General features: G+C 36.7%; 1 protein-coding gene across 6 annotated transcripts in view; it reads right to left on the bottom strand.

Moving 5' to 3' along the window:
- Positions 1-21,213: 21,213 nt before the first annotated feature.
- LOC106877521 (retinoblastoma-associated protein) overlaps positions 21,214-25,524 on the bottom strand; it is an 85,945-nt gene continuing 81,634 nt past the window's right edge. For all 6 annotated transcript variants that reach the window (XM_052966334.2, XM_052966330.2, XM_089349228.1 and 3 more), the window contains exons 30-31: positions 24,555-24,698; positions 21,214-22,157 (exon numbers count right to left, since the gene is read on the bottom strand). In XM_052966334.2, the coding sequence (XP_052822294.1) occupies positions 24,608-24,698 (91 nt within the window). In that variant the 3' untranslated portion in view covers positions 21,214-22,157; positions 24,555-24,607. The remainder of the gene's footprint in view (positions 22,158-24,554; positions 24,699-25,524) is intronic.

Genomic DNA, 25,524 nt, shown 5'->3' on the forward strand with positions numbered 1-25,524 from the left:
GAATCGAATCGTTAGCGATGCGACCCAAACGTTTCGCTTTCACCTTACATTATCGTGGAAGTTCGTGATTTGGTAATGGCTACAATCAGCACAGTCCCGTATGAGATGCTATGAAAAAGACTCATAACACACACTTTCGTTTCACAGCATAAAATAGACTTCGCCAACACCTAATAGTGGAAGAACTGGGTGATAAGAAACCGTCACAGCTCCTATGACGAATGAAACTCCTGAATGAAAACACACTTTTAGGTGAAATATTTAAACAACCATTCCTGAAGTGACTTCCCTCTATTATGCGTCTACTAAGGAGTTTACATTGCCGAGTTGGCGGACAGAATCGCAGAGGATGCAAACTCTTTTTTCGACTGCGACTCAGATTATACCCACCATACTTCCACAAATCCTTTCAGTGATAAAGCAAAACGTGCAGATTCCACGCTGATGGCGCAAGTTCAAGCATTGTCACCTCACGACCAATCTTGATGCAGAAATAACCGATCCTGGTGTTTTGCTCACCGGCATTCTTGAAATCCCAGTTACTTATCCAGCAGACTTAAGGTGCTGGTACCATTGTAGATTCAACATGTACACTCGCTACTGAAAATCATTTTGTTCTTTTGTTCTTTTTTTTTTTTTTTTTTTTTCAAAAGACACTTCTTTGTTTCCGGGAAACAAAACAGCCAGAGTCTAAAGGCAATACGTGCGTCTGGCTCTCATAAACAGTTACCTTTTCTTCATTAACGACCGTTCCAGAGCAGTCGCTTTTTAGGGAAGCGGCACAAGTGCCGAAGTTAACATTAACCAGTTTCTGTTCATTAGAAAACCCGTACAAATTCTATATTTTTGAAGGTCGATCTGATGAGGGCATGCAACCAAATTCCTATCGAGTCTGCAGATATTCCAGTGTTTTATTTATACTGTGACATGCGGCTTTTCGGGTACGGCATCATTATTAGGTCCAACAAATGTGTATTTAGAGGTATCTTTGTCATTCCTCGGACACATCATCAACAAAGAACTTGTAGCAGAATGGATTGATAAAAGCATAAATGACAAACAATTCTCTCTCCCTTTTATTTGTAGTTGTTGTTTGGACGTAGCAGAGAACACTTTGCTATAAAGATCGTGTTTTAACTATTTGCTCTGATTGGTTAGTTTTAGGGGCAATTTGTCCCTTAAACAATTACGCCAAATTACCCAGTCAACCAATCAGATGCGCTCAAATGGATCGCATCTTCTCTTAGTAGACAGACCGTTCACATATCTGTGGGGCCTAACAATTTCCTTAAATAGATCAGTTTTTCTCCGCTTAGGGAGTCTAGCTTGCGTTGCCACCAGGAAGCTATTGCTCGCTTTCTCCACGTTGCGACACAATGAAATTCATCACCGCCGATATCACCGCTACCAGCACTTACTGCATCTAACGCCGACAACAACATCATAATTCATCCTCGCGTATGTAAACTCACTAAATGAATATGACTTTTAGCGTTCCCACAGAAACTTTCATTTACCTTGTAGTGGCGCCTAATAGCAGACGCCATTTCCGGAGAGTTTATCCACGCATGCGCAGGGACTAGTTCCGGAGGGAATACAAGAAGAGTCTCATGTGCATGCGTAGTCATCCATATCCAAGCGTTCGCGCGGATTTCGCTCTCTTTGCTCGCTGACCTTCGAAGAGCCTAGACGTCGTAGCAGCAGCTCTCCGACAACCCAACACTGGAGCTACACAGATAACCACGCAACTTCATTGACGGCGTCTCAGTAACCAAAGGGCGAAGTGCTGCTGAATTCCCTCCTAGTGTGAGCAGAATTCTATTGTAATAAATATTGTTGTGTTGATAGTTTAGAGCCTGCGTTCCGTTTTTTTCTTCAAGAAATTTAATGTACGGGAGCGGAGTACACCTAATGGTGTATAACTACTTCCCTACAACCTTATACGATATTTAATATCGTTTCACATTCATGTTGAATAATGCAGCAACCTTAGGTTCTCTTCATAGAACACTCGTAATGTATGTATTACCTGTTCTTTTGGTATAGTAGATTTTTGCTATTCTTGTTTGTCTCCTCACAGACATGTATATTCTAACAAGTCGCTTCTTAAATTTCGCTCCTCTTTTGTTCAATAAACACTGAGTTAAACTTGCAAAGCTGCATATTTTCTCCTTTCGATTTTTAATGTTTATTTTAGCGGGTTACCAAACTATCAGTTTGGTTTCCCTGCTAAAACTAATTGGCAAATTGCACTCCATTGTAGATTTTCCAGCACCTACATCACTGCAAAAACTACGTGAATTTCTTGGTTTGATAAACTTTTATAGGAGATTTATTACTCATTGCGCAGAAACGGCTTAACCACTCACAAACCTGCTTCGACACTGTAAATAGTTGGATATAAGTGATAGTGACTTTAGTCTCTCTCTCTATCACCTTTCAACAGCATTATATATGAAGAGACATCAGAACAATTAACAACATAATAAAAAAGGTTTTATTTATGATGATGCTTGGTTTCACAATTCCTGTCATTCAGCCTAGCAGCCGCTGATTGAGTTGTAGTTTGGTAATGGAAGGTTAAGGGCTTCCTTGATGCCTGCCAGAGAACAGTGTAAAAGTGCTTCGTGGAGGAGCGAGGTGTTGTTACGTAGAAGGTCTCAGCTCAACTCGCTTAACAAAGTGAAACTCTTTCTTTAAGTCCGAGTTTTACTACGCATGCGCAACTCGAGGGGCTTCCGGTGGTGAAGTCCCCTGCGCATGCGCAGAATAGTACTTCCTCAATGGCGGCTATTATTTCGCGCTACTACAACACTAAACAGAGAAAGAAAGCAGTTTACCTCTTTTTCTATACTCAAAAATATATTGGCTGCAGTTACGATCTTGCTTCATTCTAAAGCCGGTACTCATCTTTGTGTGCGGCTGATGCATCCAAAGTCGGAGTGGAAGGTGTGTTACAGCTATTGATTAATGAGTTTTGGTAACTATTGTCTGTCTCCAGGCAATTGTATCCAACTGAATCCAAATACAAAACTTACGGATGGGAATTCTTGACAGCATACCTGGCTAACAAACATTTCCGACCCATTAGAAGGCTCTGTTTCCGCTATCTATACAGATCACAGACCACTCGTATATACATTAAATACCAAACCCAATCACTACTTATCTAGAGAAGTCTGTCATGAAACACCATGGGATTGCGCCTAAAAAGTTCCCCTCCAAGACACAAGTCCGGGAAACTTTGTTTACGGAAGACCATCAGTCGCCCATCCTTTCCACGCCATTGATGTTATCCAAGAAAAATGCAAAGGCTGATACAGCTTGGCACCAGCGACGTCACAACTCATTTCTATAGCCGAGTGAACTGGAGCAACGTGAAATAAAGCGTCTTGTTCAAGAACACAAGATACAGCCCGGTCCGGGAATCGAACTTACTACCTCATAATTGTAAGCCTGACGCTCTAGCCACTGAGCCATGCGGAACTATATTTTACCTCTCTGATACATGAATCAGATTTCAGAATGACCATTGCTTGCTTTGATCATAGCCTGCATACGAATGGTTACTGAACTGCAACAGCGCCGCACCACATCGTCAAATTTACTCCACGCTTTTAGATCCACCACATTTGAGTATGAGATAGCTGAGATATCACTCTCTAAGACAGACCAAAAAGAAAATTCCATTAGGTTGATGTCTGGGCTTGGGTGAGGCCAAAGGTTCTTGTCCCCAAAACTCTCAGCACCATTTTTGCATAAAATTCGAGGTGTGGGCAGGGGCACCGTTCTGAATGAAGACATACCTATTTCCAAATGATTCATTTAACCAAGGTAACACGTTGCCTTCCAACATGTTGACGTAAACTGTGCTATTCACATTAACACCCTCATAAATGAAGATCAATGGAGACTTGGATCCATCAGATATTATTGCAATTCCACACCATGACCCCAGCTTGTTTCTGACGACGAACATGTGTTCGACTCTAGGCAAGTCCTGAGCATCAGCAGCGTACAGCCTGTCATTTTGTTTGTTCGTAACAGCCTCTGCAGTGAAGGTCTTTCGTCACTCCAGACGAAGGCTTTGTTTGTAGCGCTGTTCATCTCCATTAACACCGTTTTCCTCTTGTCGAGCTGTTTTTTCTTCGAAGCTACTGGACTACTTTTTCTAAGTTTTTAGAAGAGATCTTCTTTAGCAATCCTGTGCATTGAAGATTTTGAATATTAAGCTTTCTTGCCATTTTCCGCATGCATCGACGAGGGTTCCTGTGAATTCTTTTTCTCACAGTATCAATCATAGGTTGGTGTGAACAGTTCTTTTACACCATGGAATTGTCTTGCTTGATGTCATGCCAGATTGATTGTAACGTTTCCAGATATTATGCACTGTCTTACAACACACATTGAACTGTTTTGTTTATCATTGTTAGATTTTCCTGCTGATTTTAATACAAGTTGATCACATTTAACTTGAGACGCCATATTTGTCGACAAAAATATTATAGACAAACAAACCTGTAAACACATAAAGCTGAAACATACAGGAATTGTTGTGTGCAATCAAAAATATAATTGTTTTATCCAATAATTTTCAAGAATTTTTTAAACCCTTGATAAATCTTTCTGGGACACCAGGTATATCTATCTATCTATCTATCTATCTATCTGCCTGTCTGTCTATCTGTCTGTCTGTCCGTCTATCTAGTTATCTATATGGCCGTGTGGTAAGAAGCTTGCTTCCCAACCACATGGCTCCAAGTTCAGTCCCACTGCATGGCACCTAGAGCAAGTGTCTTCTACTATGGCCTCGGGCTGACCAAAGCCTTGTGAGTACATTTGGTAGATGGAAACTGAAAGAAAACTGTCGTATATATATTTATATATTTATGTGTACGCGTCTTTGTGTCTGTGTTTGTACCCCCACCATCACTTGACAACCGATGTTGGTGTGTTTACGTCCCTGTAACTTAGCGGTTTGGCAAAAGAGACCCTTAGAATAAGTACTAGGCTTACAAAGAATAAATCCTGGGGTCAATTTCTTCAACTAAAATCCTTTAAGGCTACATTCTTAAAAACCTTTAAGCATGGCTGCAGTCAAATGGTTGCAACATTGCTCAATAAAGAGAATGAATGGGAGAAAGAGAGTCTGCCGAATGTCGACCCAACTGAGAGACCAGCTATCCGAGTTGACAGTACCATGGTACATAAAGCAATTAAGAGTATGAAGACAGGGAAGGCCCCTGGCCCATCAGGAATCACTGCAGAGATGCTCAAAATATCTGGCAGTGTCGGCTATAGCCTAGTCACCCGTATTGTTAACCAGGTGATACACGAAGGAGTCATACCCAATGACTGGTATAGCAGCACCACAGTCAACTGCTACAAAGGTAAAGGTGACACTTTAGATACAAATAATTACAGGAGTATCAAGTTGTTAGATCAGGTAATGAAAGTCACGGAGAGGGTCATAGCCCAACTAATCAGGGAGCGGGTCAGTTTAGATGAGATGCAGTTTGGGTTCGTTCCTGGGAAAAGCACCACTGATGCTATATTTCTGGTAAGACAGGTTCAAGAGAAATACCTAGCCAAGGATAAACCTCTGTACCTGGCTGTCGTTGACATGGAGAAAGCCTTTGACAGGGTACCCCGATCCCTCATCCGGTGGTCAATGAGGAAACTAGGATAGAATAATGGTTAGTGGGAGCTGTGCGAGCCATGTACAGAGACGCTGTTAGTAAGGTGAGGGTTGGCAATGAGTACAGTGAAGAATTCCGGGTAGAGGTAGGGGTCTACCAAGGTTCTGTCCTCAGCCCCCTTCTTTTTGTCAGTCTTCCAGGCTATAACAGAGGAATTCAAGACAGGATGCCCCTGGGAGCTCCGCTATGCTGATGACCTTGCACTAATTGCTGATTCACTATCAGAACTAGAGAAGTTTCAGGTGTGGAAGCAAGGACTAGAATCGAAGGGCCTTAGAATCAACCTAGCTAAAACCAAAGTCCTAATAAGTAGGAAGGTAGAAAAATCATAAACACCTTCAGGTAGATTGCCCTGCTCGATCTGTAGAAAAGGCGTAGGTAGAAACTCTATAGGATGCACCCAGTGCAAGCTATGGACACATAAGAGGTGCAGCAATATCAAAGGAAGGTTAACTAGGAAGTTAGTTTTTGTATGTGGCAGATGTTCAGGAGCAATAAACACTGTAAATGTGCAGCAAACAACTTCTGCCACATTCCAGCTTCTTTTGTAACAACAACACTTGTGAATGGGCCAAGTGCTGCAACACGTCAGGAAGCTCAAATACACCACCATGTTAAGTCACCACTTGGCACTTCTGAGATACTCGATACACATTTCCAACATATACATATCGAAACCTTTCCAGAATTGTACGCATCTGCTAAACTATGTCGACTGATCCTCCTGATGGCCAGAAGTTTGCCTACTATCAAATACTTCTTAGTTATTAAGCCAAGAAAGACCAGCATTGTAGGGCTGATTACATGTATGAGATGGTGCTGCCAGCAATGGAAAAAAACATGTGAAAATGATGGTGGTGAGGATAATGATGATATACACACACACTCACTTTATTGTGAGATAGCTAAAAGAGAATAAAGTTATAATCATTTAATTTTGCTCTATCATCAGTCACGGCAGCTGACATTGATTTATGGCAGATGTGCAAAAAATCAAAATCAAAAAAAAGTAAATTGTTGATTACTTAACAGAATTTCAGAATTTGATTTGAATTGTTCAGTATTTCATCATGTGCATTTCACACAACATATGACATTAAATCAAAAATAATTATAATTACAATGCGAAAATTTATCAAAATAAATAAGCATGATACCTGGATTTTATGGAATATTTAACCAGCTTCATATTTTGGAAAGTTAGCTAAAGAGCAGAAGAACACTGTTAGTACATTACATTTTGGTAATTAACAGTTTTTTGATTTCTCAATAAAATTATGGGGTGATAATGGGCAAGCTGGCAGAATCGTTAGCACGCCAGGTGAAATGCTTAGCGGTATTTCATCTGTCTTTACATTCTGAGTTCAAATTCTGCTGAGGTCAACTTTGCCTTTCATCCTTTTGGGGTCGATAAAGTAGGCACCAGTTGCGAACTGGGGTCAATCTAATGGACTGCCTCCCCCCTTCCTTAAAAATTTTGGGCCCTGTGCCTAGAGTAGAAAAGGATAATGTTATAATCTTGAGGCCAACCAGTTGTAACAACTGTGGGGATGTAGGGCAAGAGTGTTTCCTCTGTTTGTATAAAGGCTTTCTTTCATTAAACAAGAATAGGTCATCATGTTGCCATTTGAGAAAGTTTTAAGGTCTTACTTCATTACAACGAAGCTTGGTTAGTGTGAAGTGTGTGTGTTTCTATATGGATTGTACCTATGTGTGGAAGGTTAAAAATTGAATGACGGGTTCTATCATCTGCATTGGAATATTTGTTGTAAGAAGTGATACCACATATGTCATTTACGGACAGAAGAATGAAAGAAGCATAAGTGAATCTTGATGTAAGCCACAGTTGATGGAATGTGGGATAAAAAATAGCCCCGTCAGCACAATCTCACATGAATCTTCCAGTCCAAGAGATGAGAGATAGAGGGAGCTGATACACAAATAACTTAGCAGGGAATTTCTTAATTCAGAAATGGTTGAAAGTTTGGTTTGAGAATCTGGCTCTACAGCAATCATATTGAATCATTCAACAGAATCAAGGTAATGAAGGTGATTCTTATTTACTGTTTTTGTAATATTTGATATTTCGCAAGATAGTGTTTGCTTGATAATTTCAGAATCAGAGGTTAGCTTTCCTGAGTTTCAAATACACATTCCACAGATTGGTTCCAAATTTTGGCACAAGACCAGCAACTTCGTGGATAGGGGTACATTGATTAAATCAATTCCAGTGCTCAACAGGTACAAAAGGATGAAAGGTAAAATCAACCTCAGCATAATTTGAACTCAGAACATAATGACAGACGAAATGCTGGTAACATTTTGCTCGGTGTGCTTATGATTCTGTCAGGTCACTGCCTTCAAACCTTCCATAGACTGAGATAGACTTCTTAAGTGAGAGAAAGATTCATGTTAGGTATAAAAAGGGATCTCTGGAATGAAGTTTGCTGGGAAATGGATGAAACATCATCAAGACTAGTTTAGTTACCTTGTTAGGTCGGAATGAACAGCTAGAGAAGTATTTGTACTTGGTAACAGTGTAGTGTAACAGTTAAAGAAGGAACACACTGTCACTTGGTAGAAAACCAGCAGATTTACCTCTAAAGAGTTGAGATAGGAGCTTGCAGATTGTGTGCTGTACAAAGGCGAATTTCACTGTTCTGATGGTATTGTGGTGACGGATTAATATTTCCAACTGTTGTAAACATTATTCTTTACCTACGTTGCTGCAAATGAACCATACCAGTCACCACATACTTGTCTTGGGAGTGTCTGAGCTGAAGCACATTTGCTATTAAGTCAGTAAGTATAGAATTCACATAGAACCTGCAGAACTGGTCGATAAGCTAATCTGACATACCAGATTTTTCAAAGAGGACTGAGAAGTTGTGAAATGAGTTGCCTTAACCCTTTTGTTACCAAATTTCAGTTGATATATGTGGTCTTTGTTTCAATTAAATTTGAATATAATGAAGAATTTATTGAAATAACTTTATTTTTAAATTGGTGTTTGGAACTTAACATAAAATTTTGATGGAAGGTTTTAATTTAGATCATTGTAAAACAATGATCAGATGATCCAATGATTGAAAAGACAGTGACTTCTAGGAAATAATTATACTTGCAGGAGAGAAAGAGATCAATATTTTTTGGGAACCCAGTGTATCTGTGTATCATATACAAGAAGGTGAAGATGCTAATTGGTGCAGATGGTTCAGAATCATCATCATCATTTAATGTCTGTTTTCCAATGATGGCATGGGTTGGACAGTTTGACCAGAATTGATATGGTTAGGGGCTGCACCAGGCTCCATTGTCTGTTCTTGCATGGTTTCTATGACTGGATGCCCTTCCTGACACCAACCACTCCACAGAGTGTACTGGGTGCTTTTTGTATGGCACCAGCACCAGTGGTTTTTATATGGTACCAGCACTAGCACTTTTTATGTGGCACCAGCACTGGTATCAATTCTGCTGGGGTGCATGGGTTTCCTTGAGTATTCTGCTGTGGTGGACCAGTCAAATGATATCGTCTCTACGCCAGCAACATCAGTGAAAGAGGAAGGTGCAAATCAAGAGGAAGTGTGCATTAAAGTCACTAAGGATAATGACTTCAGAGAGGTATGAGGCAAGATAAATGTTTCAATACACCACAAGATAGGTCAAGATATCTTAATATATAGTCTTTTAACCCTTTAGCATTCAGATTATTCTGTCAAATATAATGCTTATTCGTCTAACCCATGCTAGCATGGAAAGCGGACGTTAAACGATGATGATGATGATGATGATCCACAGTGATATGAATGAATTATCCATAATCTTGTAGCCTCAAGATTTTGATGATGTGATTGTTTATTTTTAGGGTGATATTATAGGGTCGGTATGAGAGACTGGATCTAGTCAACAGGTAGAATATTTGGGCTAGGTATGGCCAGTTAAAATGCTAAAGGATTAATGATGACTAATGATAAATGATGACTAATGTCAAATATCGATGCAAATTTGAACTGAACTTCCTTTCACTGAATGACCCTCTAATAGAACTGGATGAACACCTACAATGTTTATCTCAATTCCAGCTCACCTATGATAAGGTAGTTCCAGTCATGACCACACAGTCCTCTTTTCAGATGTTGTGTGTCTTGGACTTTATCATCTAATGTCTGCTCACTTTCTTGAACCGTTTAGCATTTAAACTAGCCACATCAGGACCACATATTCTACTTGTTTTAGGTTCAAACTGACCAAATCAGACTTCTCACACCTACCTTACAATGTAATTCTAAAAATAAACAAGTATATCATTGAAATCTCTAAGTTATGAGAAAATGCATGATTAATTCAAAACAATGTGAATAAAGAAGGATTACATTTGACAGAGTAATCTAAATATTAAAGGGTTAAAGAGATATGATATGAAAGAGATTCAGCTGTGACCAAGTAAAGGGTTCATACTAACTAACCATTTGCAAGAAGAGTAATTATAATACATGATGTCCAATTATTTCTTAAGATTATTAGTCATAATTCCCCCTCCCTTACAATCCAAAGATAAAAACTATGAGATGAGCTTTGCTTCATGTAATTTTACCTCTTCAATCTATTGCACCTGAAATACAACAGCTACTATGGAAATATGAAAATATGTTAATTTGGCAATTTGAACATTAACAATTTGGGTGATTTAGTGGAGAATTAAGTGTATTAGAAGGGGAAGTATTTAGATAGAGAGTAATGGGAGGAGAAAATGAATTTCAGGGTTAAGGATTATTAATGAGGCTAGTGATAGTATTAGTGGAGAAAAGTGGTAGGAAGGGGGAAGGGCAGTTTAGGTGGTGTGTGAATGGTAACCTTTGTGTTAAGTTTGTATGAAAGCTACAGAGTTGAAATAGTGAAAATGGGAATGGTCATTATTTGAGGGAAATAAGTTGATTGGTTCAATGGATGAGGAAGCTTAAAAAGGTATGAAGAGAGGAATGAGAGGAGATGGAGGGGGATAGAGTAGGTGTGAGTAGGTGGTCAAAATAGTAGTTGTTAGTGGAACAAAGGAATTGGGTTGGTATTGGAGGGGTGGTGCTATGGTATGGAGAGGTGTATGAAATTGAATACAGGGATATGGATAGTGAGGAGGAAGAGGTAGATTGATTAGTTTTCAAAGGAGTGGGATAGTGTTAAGTACATAAGTACTTTTTGAAAGTGGAGAGGGTGGGGAGGCTAAGAGGGATTTGAAGAATTTTGAAGAAATTGGAAATGTGTGTATGAGAAAGAATAAGAGGTGGGTAGCATTTTCTAGGTAATAGGTTGGTAGGCTGACTTTGTCTTAGTTTAAGGTTATATTGGGCATTCCTCTTTTATTCTTTTATTTGTTTCAGTCATTTGACTGTGGCCATGCTGGAGCACTGCTTTTAGTCAAACAAATCAACCCCAGGACTTATTCCTTGTAAGCTTAGTACTTATTCTATCGGTCTCTTTTGCTGAACGACTAACTTATGGGGATGTAAACACACCAACATCAGTTGTCAAGTGATGCGGGGGGGGGGGCAAATACAGACACACAAACATATATATATATGGTTAAAGAGAATAATGAAATCTAAAAACGCCGTCTAGACTACGCAACCCTCTACATTAATAACTCTCCAATCCATGCCAGCATGGAACATAGACATTAAGTGGAATGCCAGTCTCTCATCTAGGAGGGCCTTGAAATCAATGTTACCAACTGGGGACTATCTGTGTCGTAGTGATAATAAAAAGACCCAAAGGAAATAATTTTACTCAACACTTTGCAAGTGAATCAGTGGAGGCAAAGATGTGTCTCATTTACTTGACAATTTATGCACCACATTGCAGAAATCACAATGAAAGTATATCTAAAAGGGTAGTCTTACACTGTTGTACCGTTGAATTACAAATAATGCTCATCTGTTATGTTTGGGTTAAAATTTCATCAACATCAAAAATATATGAATTTTCATGGGAGTTATGGCCGTTATACATAGAATATAATTTCCAAATTTCATAAAGATCCGTTCAGTACTTTTGACGTAGTTTTGGATAAGAAAACAAATGACTAATGTGTGTGTTTGTGTGCATGTGTTTGTGTGTGATGGGTGTATATATATGTATAGATATCTGTATGCATGTATATATATGTATATATGTGTACATATTACATGTACATCTATATATATACATCTACACATGTGTATACATATACATGTATGCATATAGATCTATATCTATATCTATATATATCTATGCATATACGTGTACATATACATGTATATGTATATATATACATCTCTTTCTCTCTCTCTGAAAGTATCTGTCATTACAGTATCGAAATGTGATTGTTTCAGTTAGTGGAATAACGTGTACATATACATCTATATGTATACATATACATCTCTCTCTCTCTCTGAAAGTATATGTCATTACAGTATCGAAATGTGATTGTTTCAGTTAGTAGAATAGTTTCATTTTTAAAGTGAAAGTATTTGACATGAGTGTTTTTATTTCACTTTTGACACGTAATACTTAAATAGTGGAGGAGATATTATGTTGCTGTGGGCTCGAACTCTGCAAGAAGTTAAAATTTGTTTTGACTAAAACACAACTGGAACCCTAAGTAAGGCATCTGTAAAATTTGAATGAAATTGGTTGTGTAGTTCTCGAGTTTTAGGGATTCACACAGACAGACAGACAGACAGACAGACACGCATTCTCATTTTTATATATATAGATATATATATATATATATATGAGAGGTATTGGTATCTAGAAGACCCAAAGAGTGGCAGGTAACACTAAGTGCTATGGAGAGACCATAGTTAAACTCTTAGTTCAATAGTGATACAAGTGAGGAGTCCAATGTGTGTCATGTATTAGCATGCATATATATATATATATATATATTATATAGGTGCAGGAGTGGCTGTGTGGTAAGTAGCTTGCTTACCAACCACATGGTTCCGGGTTCAGTCCCACTGCATGGCACCTTTGGCAAGTGTCTTCTACTATAGCCTCGGGCCGACCAAAGCCTTGTGAGTGGATTTGGTAGACGGAAACTGAAAGAAGCCCGTCGTATATATGTATATGTATATATATGTATATATGTATGTGTTTGTGTGTCTGTGTTTGTCCCCCCACCATCACTTGACAACCAATGCTGGTGTGTTTACGTCCCCGTAACTTAGCGGTTCGGCAAAAAGAGACCGATAGAATAAGTACTAGGCTTACAAAGAATAAATCCTGGGGTCGATTAACTCGACTAAAGGTGGTGCTCCAGCATGGCCGCAGTCAAATGACTGAAACAAGTAAAAAAGAGTAAAAGCCAAAGCTGCGAGGAGTTTTCAGGACATTTATAAGGAAAGAGATGTAGATATAGTCTTACAGCTGTTTCTGGGATATTATGGATATCCCTTCATTAGAGACGATGTGAGATGATTAAATAGAGGTAAATACTTGAGTTCAAAATAAGGAAAATATTATGGAAAAGGAGATAGGGAATATAGAGGGAAATAAGAGAATGAAAGTAGAAATAAAATATAAAATATTTTATTATTCCATTATTCGAGTAAAGTGGTGTATAGAAGTGGTAAAAGAGTTTCCTGTACATCGTATGTAAGTTCCAATAGTAGTTCATGTTTAGTCATTTCAAAGTATGGAGCCGTGGATTGTGTTGCTCATTCAAAGGGTTTTGTGGTGTAAGGTTATATCTATATCACTTTCCTTATAAATGTCCTGAAAACCCCTCACTGCCTTGGCTTTGTTATCTCATTTTGTCTAATATATATATATATATATATAAAGTAGTTGTATACTGTCAACTTAACGTGACAGTCCCAATAAGGGAATATACTACTGCTATTTAGCCCTAGGAAGCAGGACCGCTTCCTGTCGGCCTTGACACATTTCCTGTGTCCTTATGTTTGCAAGGGGAGTCAAACTCCTCCACCCAGCCTAGCCTGTATTCAGGGACATGTTTCTGAGTCTTTGCTCGTCATCAGCCTGGACTAGCAAAGACTCAGAAACATGTCCCTGAATGCAGGCTAGGCTGGGTGGAGGAGTTTGACCCCCCTCCCTCGCAAACATAAGGACACAGGAAATGTCAAGGCCGACATATACGAATTTAAAAGTTAAAAACCTTGAAATATATATATATATATATATATATATATACACACACACACACACACAACAGGCTTCTTTCAGTTTCCATATACCAAATCCACTCACAAAGCTTTGGCTATAGTAGAAGTCACTTGCCCAAGATGCCATACAGTGAGACTGAACATGGAACCATGTGGTTGGTAAGCAAGCTACTTTCCACACAGCCAAAAGTTAATGGGATTACATAGATTTAGCAAAGTACATAAAAGATGAGTAGTACCTGTGTTTACAATAATAAATTACACCAGAGAATCTATTAACTACTGAGGCAAAGAATGGTTAATGATTCTTTTAAACATAACTTGCACTTGCCGATGTTTGCATTGTATGGGGAGTTTTGCTTACTATGGACCAGGCTAGGGTATATGGAATATTTTGAGATTTAAGGTTGTGTATATACATTAAGAAGGTTGATAATTTAGAGTTTGGATTGGAAAAAGAACCCATGTGTGCACAGTAGTGGCGCTTGAAATATACAGTACTGTTGATATATACACTTGCTTGGTGGGAGCATGGTATTATAACACAGCCATGCCCATTTTCACTATCTCAATTGTTAACTCTATAGCCTTCATACAAACTTAACACAAAGGTTACCATTCACATACTACCTAAACCACCCTTTCCCTTCCTCCTCTAATACAATAACAAGCCTCATTAATAATCCCTAACCCTGAAATTTATTTTCTCCTCCTACTACTCTCTATCTAAATACCTCCCAGCTCCTCCTTCCACTAAATGTTAGTGCATTTTCATCCATTTTTTATTTATACAACACACGTACAAAAACCTCTAACCATTTTTTACGACACACATCATCATCATCATCAACATGTAATGTCTGTTTTACATGCTGGCATGAGTTGGATGGCTAGACAAGAACTGGTAAGGCCAGGGGCTGCATCACCAGTGCTTTTTATGTGGCACCAGCACCCATACCAATGCTTTTTACATGGCACTTTGATTTTAGGATCCCAATTCAATTCTGTTGTAGTGGGTGAGTCTTCTTGAGTACAGCAATGCACCACATATCTCAGTCCTCTGTCACACACATATTTGCATATATATATATATATATATATATATATATATATATATATATATATATATATATATATATATATATAAACAATATATGAGCATATGCATATATATGTACATGTATGTACATACCTTCATCTACATGTACATATAGATACATAATTGGGTACATGACATGGCAAAAGAACATGGACAAAATGATAAACAAGGTACAACAAACAAGCAAGCCACATAGAAACATCTCCTTCATCAGCTGCCACCATTAAAACACCACCGTTTTGAAGAATTAAGGCAGTACACATCGTTGAAATGGTTCTTCCCACGAACACAAATTAAATTATTTTCGTGGAGGGTAGTGGCGGACGGAAAACGAAACGGTGAATAAACAAACAAGCAAAAAGGCTGTAGAGCCAGACGTGAAGTGTGTATGTATTGAACGCTGTGAAACACAAACAGGAGGGGCAAAGAAGTACATGCGAGCTTGGGGAGTCCAAGAACGAAAAGAAATAGCAGCCGGACACACGTGATCCATTTGACTAACCTATAGTTTATAAGCAAATGTTATTCTCTTCACACAGAAAATAGGGCTGGTTGGCTACTTATCATATATACATATGTGGCACTAGCCCATAAATGCATTAATACATAGCCCAGTTTTCAATTTCCAATAAAAACAAGCATATTACTTGTTTAGGAAAATCTTGAATATCACTTCTATTTTCCTTTCTTTATGAACCTGAATCTAATGTAGGTATGATTGTAGTCATGTTTCATGAGGAAGAAATATCCCATGGTTTATGAAACAACTACTTGTTTGAAAGGTTTAGATTAATTAGAGTTGCTGTAGTAACTAGGCACCTTTATTTTTAACCTTTTGCCTGCCCTTTGTATCACTGCTGATACACAGGTCATATTTCCCTTGTATCCATACATTATATATGATACACATTCCCAATTCATTTCAACTAGCAGAGTACTGTGAGCCTTATGAAAGGACAGCTTTACATTACTCAAAACATATGAAACAAGGGCTAACTAAAAGTCTGAAAACAAGCATGGATGGTTAAGACAAATTTATGAAAATGCTCTGGGTAGGCAAATTATTAAGACTTCCTCAACGACCTATGATGATCCTTCCAAAATATTAGAAATACTGGGTCTTTGAATTCACTTTTGCTATATTTCTCAAAATAATATGTTAGTTTCCTTTCAATTAATTCTTTATCAATGTTTAATACTCAGAATATTTTTTTTAATACCAGAACATAAAGATAATATTGCAAGTGAAATGTGTCACCTGTCTGAAGCAATTAGTTGGTTGAGTTTCCTGTGCTTGATAACTCATTAGAATCAATGGCAATTATAGGTGAAAGAGACATACAAGCAAAAAGCAAGTTATCCAAAGACAACCTCAATCAATCACTTCTGCTAGACCAAACACAGATGTTGTTTAGTCATAAATCAGCCCTGAGTAGAGCTATAACCAGTGAAGACCGTTTCTTTTTTTTTTTTTATAGAAATAACATTGTACTCTGGACTACATTAATTAATGTGTCTTACCTTATTTTTTAAGATGGTTTAGAATGATTTGGGGGAAGTTTGCTTGTTATTTCTAGCTACCTGAGCAGAGAGACACCCTCAGTGACACACTAGCACAGAATAGAAAGATAGATGTTCAAGTGAAGCATTAGTTCATTATTTTACATCTTCAAATGTCTTAAAACTTTTGATTTAAAGATACCATGTAGTTGATGTGGCTGCTAACTTTTCAGGAAGAGACAAATGAAAGCATGGTGTGAGACCAATACTATCTAAGTGAATAAAACACACTTACAACAAGGAGTTCAATAGAATATCTAAGATTTAACATACTGAGAGTTTGTCTTTGTGTTAACAAGAAAAGATTTTATATTAAGAACAAAATATTTTCAAGGCATTTAATTGCTTTATTTCATCAATAGTTCAATAAATAAATACATTTGTATTGGGAAGATTTGAATATCAGGTGTCACAGTGAGCAGAAGTGATGACACCTGGTGAAGGAAAATACCAACACTGTCAACATGGCACACAGTCATTGTGATGTTAGGAATAGAAATCAGTTTAATTAGTAATTGTGATTAGGAAAACTTTGTTAACTTGAAAATGAGTCAACATATGAATTCCAAACCTACAGAAATATTATAAAGTACCAACAACTATTTTATGGAACCAGATATGGAGTTAGATCATTGTTAGGGTCCAAAATGACACCCAACTGCCAACAGAAACAACAGGATTAACAGCAGAGAATGAATAAAATTTCATTAAAGAAAAAAAATAAGGAAAAAAAAAAGTAATGTTACAGAATTGAGCTGTATACCACAACCCAATAATACTTCATTGTAAAACCTTCCTTTAGTTTGTATAATGTACACTGTGTGTGAGTCAATATTGAAAAGACGATCTCTGAAAGACAAAGTCTTAAAACTTGGCACTCTACTTCTGAGCAAAATAGCTTTCTGATATTAAAGAAATACACACACACACACACACATATATATCTTTCAAATCCTTAAATCCATCTTCCTCTAATAACCTCATAGATTGTAATGGATTAAAAAGAAGTAACCTTTTTTACTTTCTCACTCAGAGACACCATTAATTAACATATTTAGGCAGGAAGAGAGATCAAATACTTAAAAGTCTTGAAATGGGTACTAACAGCTGTTATTGTGTTTTGATAAACCATGTTAATTGTAGTTTTATAGTCTTCACCAAGGACAGGGGTTAAGTTTTAATTGTTGTAGAAGGATGTGAAGTATGGTAACTTGATACTAACTAGGTATTTTATAGGTAAATGATCAGGGGCTTTACATCCTGATTTGGCTAACTTGGTCAATTGTCCTTGTTAATTGAAAGAACAAATAGCATATGAGAATAATGGAAAAATATCCATTTTACACTAAATTCACTGATAAATTATTTCTAACATAGGGACAAGGTTACAAATCCTGAGAAAAGGTACAGTCAAGCCTGGAATTTGATTGTTATTATTTTATTCACTCCAAAAGGATGAAAGGCAAAGTCAATCTTGATAGAATTTGAAATCAGAACATAAAAAAAGAATGCATCTAAATATTGGAAGGCAGTTAATCAATTGCTCTTCCATTTCTGCCATCCACCACTCAGAAGCCAGTAATGATGATGAGAAGCAAAACAAGAAGAAAGTATGGATGGATGGATGGATGACTGAATGAATGAATGAATGAATGCTAAGGAAGTAACTTGGCAACAAAATGTAGCTTGCAACTATGAAGTTATACTCAGTTCACCCCTACAACCATTTCATATTGAGAATGAAAGGAAAAGTGATTTGAAGGTGAATAAAAAAAATGGAATGTGGAAACAATAAGATACTGTGAAATGTATTTAAACCTATTACTGCTGAGTAAAGATCTTTATAGTAAACAACATTTTACACAGATTGGTCTAATGCCAACAGTAGTACAGATTGTTTAGAATACTGGAATGATGCACAAGCAAAGGATGAATTAGGTGATAATAGTATCAAAGTAATTTAAAACAGGGTTTATTGTATTTCCTTTTCTGTTTTGTTTTTAATTTAAAATATACTGGTTTAAAGAGTTCCATCAATAAAACTGCAATGTATTTAAAAACTGGATATACATCACTCAACTTGCCTTGGCTAATAAGAAATATTCCGGCTATTGGTGGTTAGTATCAGGAAAAGAATTGAGATACAAACATTTTTTTTCTCTATAAGATGTAACAGAGTATAGTGTTTCCATGGAAATGTTCATAATTAAGTCATTCTTTAACCCTTTAGCATTCAGATTATTCTATCATAATGTAATGCTTATGCATTCACACTGTTTCAACTTAATCATACATTATCTCATAACTTTGAGACTTCAATGATGTGATTGTTTACTTTTAGAGTACCATTGTAGGGTAGGTGTGAGAGTTTGGATCTGGTCATCATCATCATCATCATCATCATCATCATCATTTAATGTCCGTTTGCCATACTGGCATGAGTTGGACGGTTTGACAGAAGCTGACCAGCTGAAGGGCTTTTCAGGCTCCCGGTCTGTTTTGGCATGGTTTCTATGGCTGGATGCCCTTCCTAATGTCAATTTGATCGCAAAACAGGTAAAATATTTTGGCCTGATTTGGCCAGTTTAAATGTCAAAGGGTTAAACCCAGTTATTCAGGAAGTAATATGTTGGAGTGTTAATTAAATCCTTTACCATCTGACAAAAACTTCAACAGGATATGGTTCCCTGGATAATAAGCTAGCAATCATATCTATCGGGGGAATATAAACTACTTTTATTCAAGAACATAAACAAAAAAGAATAGGAAATCAATGTAAATCAGTTTGGTATTTTACTTACTTAAGTATGGTGTAGAGAGAGTTTGCTGTAAAACCATGCCAGCATGGTTCAATCTCGTCAACTGGTAAAGTACAATAAACTAAGTCAGCTTAGGGTTGTTGTGACCTTATTGGCATGAATTAGTTAACTTAGCAACAAATCAGTTTAACTAACTTAATAATGACACATTTAGCTATCACAGTAACAACACATTTTGGTTTAGCTAATTTAGTAATGGTGTTGTAACTTGGTAAATAGAAAAAAAATTATCAATATTAAAAATTGGAGCAGGAATGTGGTAGGTGAATACAACTACAAACAACTTTACAATAAAGTAAAATAATATATGTGTATAAAAAGACAAAACTTTAACACAAGCCACTATCAAAACTAAATATTAAAAATATGGAAAAGGAAGGAAATTTTACTTAAAAATCCTGCTGAAGATAAAATCAATTACTAGAAGTAGAGTTTGCCAATAGGCACATTTGAGAATGGCAAGGCAAGAATTACCATGGTTGGTTTTGTATATTTTAATGAGGTAGTGATAGCTGAAGAATCTAGTGGCAGGAGGCATGAGAGAAAAATACTGCAAGTTCAAAATATGGTCAAAGGATTGCACTGAGGTTTGAAACATTTACAGGCACCATAATGATCAGAGTGGTACAAAAACAAAAGAAAAAGAGAAAAAAGAAATGAGGTATAAAAAAAATTAAATAAAAATTATGTTAAAATTAACAACTGTATAATAGAATAAAAAATTACTTGTATAGTTAGAAAACACCAATGCTATTTTCACTAATAAAAAAAATCGGTTTTCAAATTTCACTTTTTCAATAAAATATTACACATGTAATATATGATGCTTTTTGACTCATAACTATATATTTTTCAATTTCATTTAATTTCCTGTATGTGTATTTTAAAAGAAACACTAGAATAAGAAGAATTCTCCAGTTGTCTTCAATTACAATATTGTTACTCTAAGAAACAAGGAGCCATATTACTGTATTTACATATCATATACTAAGTTCTAAAAATGAGACTGAACTCATTTTTATGATAATTACATGGTATAGTTAATTAAAACATATTATTTAGGACTTTGTATATAATATGTAATTATAGAACAGAATAAGTAAATGGCAGCTGAAGATAACTGGAGAACTTACAAAGAATAAAAATAATTTCATTTGCAATCAAAGAGTTAATAGTCAGCAAGTATCAGATATTGTATGAAACTTCATCATGGAAACACAGAATTTTAATCACAATTGTGCTGTTTATAATGTTAAAAGGTGACTAAATTATCATTTTTCAATTAACTGATCAGTATTTTGACCATTTAATGTAATAGAAATGTTATAATAGTCTAACTTTACTAGCCATGTGTTGAAGTCTATGCTTAAAAAGCCACATACAGGCTAGTTTTGATAACAAAAATGTGATTGAAAGTATACATCTAGTGAAAATATTGAACAATCATATAAAGTTTACACATAAGAAGCAAATACGTTTGATGCGTTCTGCTGAACAGCACCTGAACAGTGAGTAAAAGAAAACAAAATATACATGATTGAAGTAAATGTTTGGAAACATTTACTGTGGCATATTTCAACAATGTTTAACACAAGAGAAAAGTAAAATCTCAGACAAATACTATGATTGATTGATTGATCTTCATCTACTTTCAAAATACAATATTACCAGCAAATAAGATTTAAAGTAAGAGAGCTGGAGATAAAAAACAATAATTTTAGTTTCTTGTTGGTTAACCTAGGATTGAACATTGTAAAAATGTTTATACTTGAAACAAAGAGAAGTGTACTGGTATAATACATTTGAGAGAGCATTATATCTATTTATTTTCACTCTGTAAAAATAATAATCATAAGATAAAATAAGAAACACCAATAAATGAAACAGATATTTAGACATTTAATATACTTAAATATAATATATTAAAAGAAAATTTATTCTGGAGTCCAGATCTTCCTCACTAACATATACAGAATTTTGCAATAAATAATACAGAAGCTTTGTGAATGTCATTTTAATGAAGTGAATTTTTAACTTTCTTCATAACTAAATTGGTGTTAGAAAACTGACATCGTAACAAAGGGCAGCTAAGTTTTTTTTAAAACAACTGTTACACATCCAAAAAAAAAAAATCACATATATAAGACACATTTCCTCTCAACTCATTTTAACTTGTTGTCCACATTTAAAATTGTTAATTATATATTTAAAATAATAATTAAAATTTTCAATCAATTTTTCAATTTCAAAAGCACCATTTAGTTTCTGAATTCATCTCTAACCATGTTCACAATAATGATCACACTACAGCTATCAGCATCATCATCATCATCATTATTATTATTATTAATAATAATAATATTATCATTTCATTGTCATCTAAAATAAATTATCAGTTTTAACATTGTTTCAACAAATTGAATTTGTGGCAAGTGTGATATATTCTAAAATTTGTCATTTCCAAACCATTCAACGTATTAGAGTTTATATCAAGTGATGCTTTGCTTCTGTTTGCTTGATTCAATCAAATAAGATTTGCTTAATAGATTTTTTTCTGTTCAGATATTCTCCAGCAGCGTTCAAAGAGTAATCCACTCAGAACAGAGTTAGCAGAAAAAATAGCAAGTTTATGCTGGAATGTTAACAAGAGCACAACAGAGAAATGTCACTAGGCTATTGGAAACTGAAAAAGCAGAAGAGGGCTTCTAAGAGATAGAATTAAAGTTTGCTGCTAAAACGGCCTGGTTTACCAAATGGAAGATAGTTTACAGAAGTAAGCAGCATCGATGGTCACAAAATACTTCAAGTTTTATAACAGGAGCTGCAATTAAAGATAGAATATTATAAGCTGGATTATACTGACATACAAATCTATTAAATTCAATAAAGTAAAATAGAAATTTTTCTTTCTTTCTCCTTTCATTCAGTTCTCTATCATTTATTTCTAGCAATCTCAAAATAGTAAAGAACAGGCCCGTTTTTGACGAAGGATTACAGAAAAATTTAGCCCCACCCCAACAACAACAAAATTATAGCATCTGAAAGATTATGGAAGATCTGACAACACATACTAGTGAGCAAATTGGAACAACTCCAATGAGAATTACTGAAAGTGCAGTAACTTCAATGTTGAATAACTACACCATCATCATCATCGTTTAACGTCCGCTTTCCATGCTAGCATGGGTTGGACGATTTGACTGAGGACTGGTGAAACCGGATGGCAACACCAGGCTCCAGTCTGATTTGGCAGAGTTTCTACAGCTGGATGCCCTTCCTAACGCCAACCACTCAGAGAGTGTAGTGGGTGCTTTTACGTGTCACCCGCACGAAAACGGCCACGCTCGAAATGGTGTCTTTTATGTGCCACCCGCACAAGCCAGTCCAGGGGCACTGGCAACGATCTCGCTTGAAAATCCTACAGGAGCCAGTCAGGCGGTACTGGCAACGGCCATGCTCAAAATGGTGCATCTCATGTGCCACCCGCACAAGAACCAGTCCAGGGGCACTGGCAACGATCTTACTTGGCTTGCCGGGTCTTCTCACGCACAGCACATTTCCAAAGGTCTCGGTCCGTAGTCATCGCCTCGGTGAGGCCCAATGTACGTAGGTCTTGCCTCACCACCTCAGCCCAGGTCTTCCTGGGCCTACCTCTTCCACGGGTTCCCTCAACTGTTAGGGTGTGGCACTTTTTCACGCAGCTATCCTCCTCCATTCTCACCACATGTCCATACCAGCGCAATCATCTCTCTTGCACGCCACAACTGATGCTTCTAATGTTCAGCTTTTCTCTCAAGATACTTACACTCTGACGGGTATTCACATTGACATTACACATCCAACGGAGCATACTGGCTTCATTCCTTGCGAGCTTACGTATGTCCTCAGCAGTTACAGCCCATGTTTCACTGCCATGTAGCATGGTTGTTCGTACGCATGCGTCATACAGTCTGCCTTTTACTCTGAGTGAGAGTCCCTTTGTCGCCAGCAGGGGTAAGAGCTCTCTAAACTTTGCCCAGGCTATTCTTATTCTAGCAGCTACACTTTCAGCGCACCCACCCCCACTACTAACTTGGTCGCCCAGATAGCGGAAGCTATCGACTACCTCTAGTTTTTCACCCTGGAATGAGATAGAAGTTGTTTCCTGTTTGTTTGCAGTCTTTATTGCACCTGAACATCTGCCACAAACAAAAACTAACTTGCTAGTTAACCTGCCTTTGATGTTGCTGCACCTCTTATGTGTCCATAGCTTGCACCGGGTACATCTTATAGAGTTACTACCTACTAGAGTTACTACCATGTTAAAGAGAAATCAGAATATATATATCTCATGATTTATTCCATCTTATGAATACGGTTTTAAACATCATCATCCTTTAATGTCCGTTTCCTACACTGGCATGGGTTGGACAGTTTGACCAGAGTTAGCAAGGCAGAGAGCTTCACCAGACTCCAGTCTGATTTGGCTTGGTTTCTACAGCTAGATGCCCTTCCTAATGCCAGCCACTTTGCAGTGTGCTAGGTGCTTTTAACATGGCACCAGCTTGAGCAGTTTTACATGGTACTGACATTAATGTTTTTTCATGTGGCACTGGCACAAGACTCTTGTAGGCCAATCCTCTTCACTAGTGGGAGTAGACTTCATGCTTCTGCTATGGGGAATGGATCTTAAGTACAGCAAGGCACCAGGTATCTCGGTCCTTTGTCATCTCGTCCGATAAATATATTTTGGTATTTTGTAGGTATTGAAAATTGAAGTTACTGCACTTTCATTAATTCTCATTGGAGTTTTTCCATTTCACTCACTAGTACGTGTTGTTAGATCTTATATAATCTTCCAGATTCTATAATTTTGTGCGTGGAACTAAACTTTTTTGTAATCCTTTGTGAGGGGAACACTTTCAAACACGTAAGCACAACTCTGTTCCAGTTTTCTGTTTTTTATTAAGTATTTCTTTTTCCATATTTCTATATCCCTACAAATTAAATCATATCTGAAATGTATATATACAATATTGATATCCATTATATTTCAATCAGGTTAATTTCAATCATCAACAAGTATCTTATTCCTAGATATATACATCGTCCTAGACTAGATTCAAAGTAGGAAACTTTATTTCTAAACCAAAGCAAAAATAACCTTACCTATCAAGGCACTAAATTACAACTACACATCTCAGTTATCCAATAAAATTTCCAACAAACAATAACTTACAGCTGAAAATATCCATTTGTCAGTTTACAGCACCAAACTTTAAAGAGCAACAATCATTTCTCCATTGTGTTTTCTTTTCTTTCTTTTTGAGAACTGTCCACTGCCAAAGACCCAGGTCGACTATCAGCCGAGTTGTTAACTTCACTGAAAATAGTTATTTTGGAATTAATGACAAGGAACAGGCTCCATATGGCTATTTAAGTAACATTTTTACCAGCAGGGGAGAACATTTTAATATTTTCATTTTCATCCTTTTATTCTAATGTTAACACTGCTTGATAAGATGGGTAAGTATTTATAATTAGCTACCATGTTAAACAAAAACAACTGATGAAGAGCAAAAGAGTGTCCCAAACCCTTTAACATTCGGATTATTAGCAGTTTGTCAAAAAGAAGCCAATAGAATAAGTACCAGGCTCAAAAGAAAAAGAAAAAAATACACACACACACACACATATATATATATATATACAATGGACTTCTTTCAGTTTCTATCCACCAAATCCACTCACAAAAGTTTGGTTGGCCGAGGAAGAGGGACTGAACCTGGAACTATGTGGTTGGGAAGCAAACTTCTTACTTCTTATGCTAGAATGAATTTTAATTGGACAATATTTATTCCAATAAAATTTTACACCAACATAAAATTAGAAATTTATATTTCTGAATATAGAATTAAAGTATGAAGATTCAGCCTAGAAATAAAGTGTTAATACTTGGGATTTATAACATATTTATATGTTATAAATATAAAAGCTTATTCCATCATCATCATTTTGCATCTTCTTTACCAAGGTGGCACAAAGTGAATGAGAGTTGTCAAGGGCCAAGTTAGTTCTTATTTGGAATTTATGCTCTCCTAGACAGATTGGGGCCATGGTTCGCTAGCACATTCCATTTCTGACAGGTTTCTCTGGTTGAATGCCCTTCCTATCATAGGCACTTTACAGAATGTACTAGGTACATGTTA

This window comes from Octopus bimaculoides, chromosome 3 (genome assembly GCF_046866305.1).
Source record: "Octopus bimaculoides isolate indiv1 chromosome 3, ASM4686630v1, whole genome shotgun sequence".
Classification (NCBI taxonomy): Eukaryota; Metazoa; Mollusca; class Cephalopoda; order Octopoda; family Octopodidae; genus Octopus; species Octopus bimaculoides.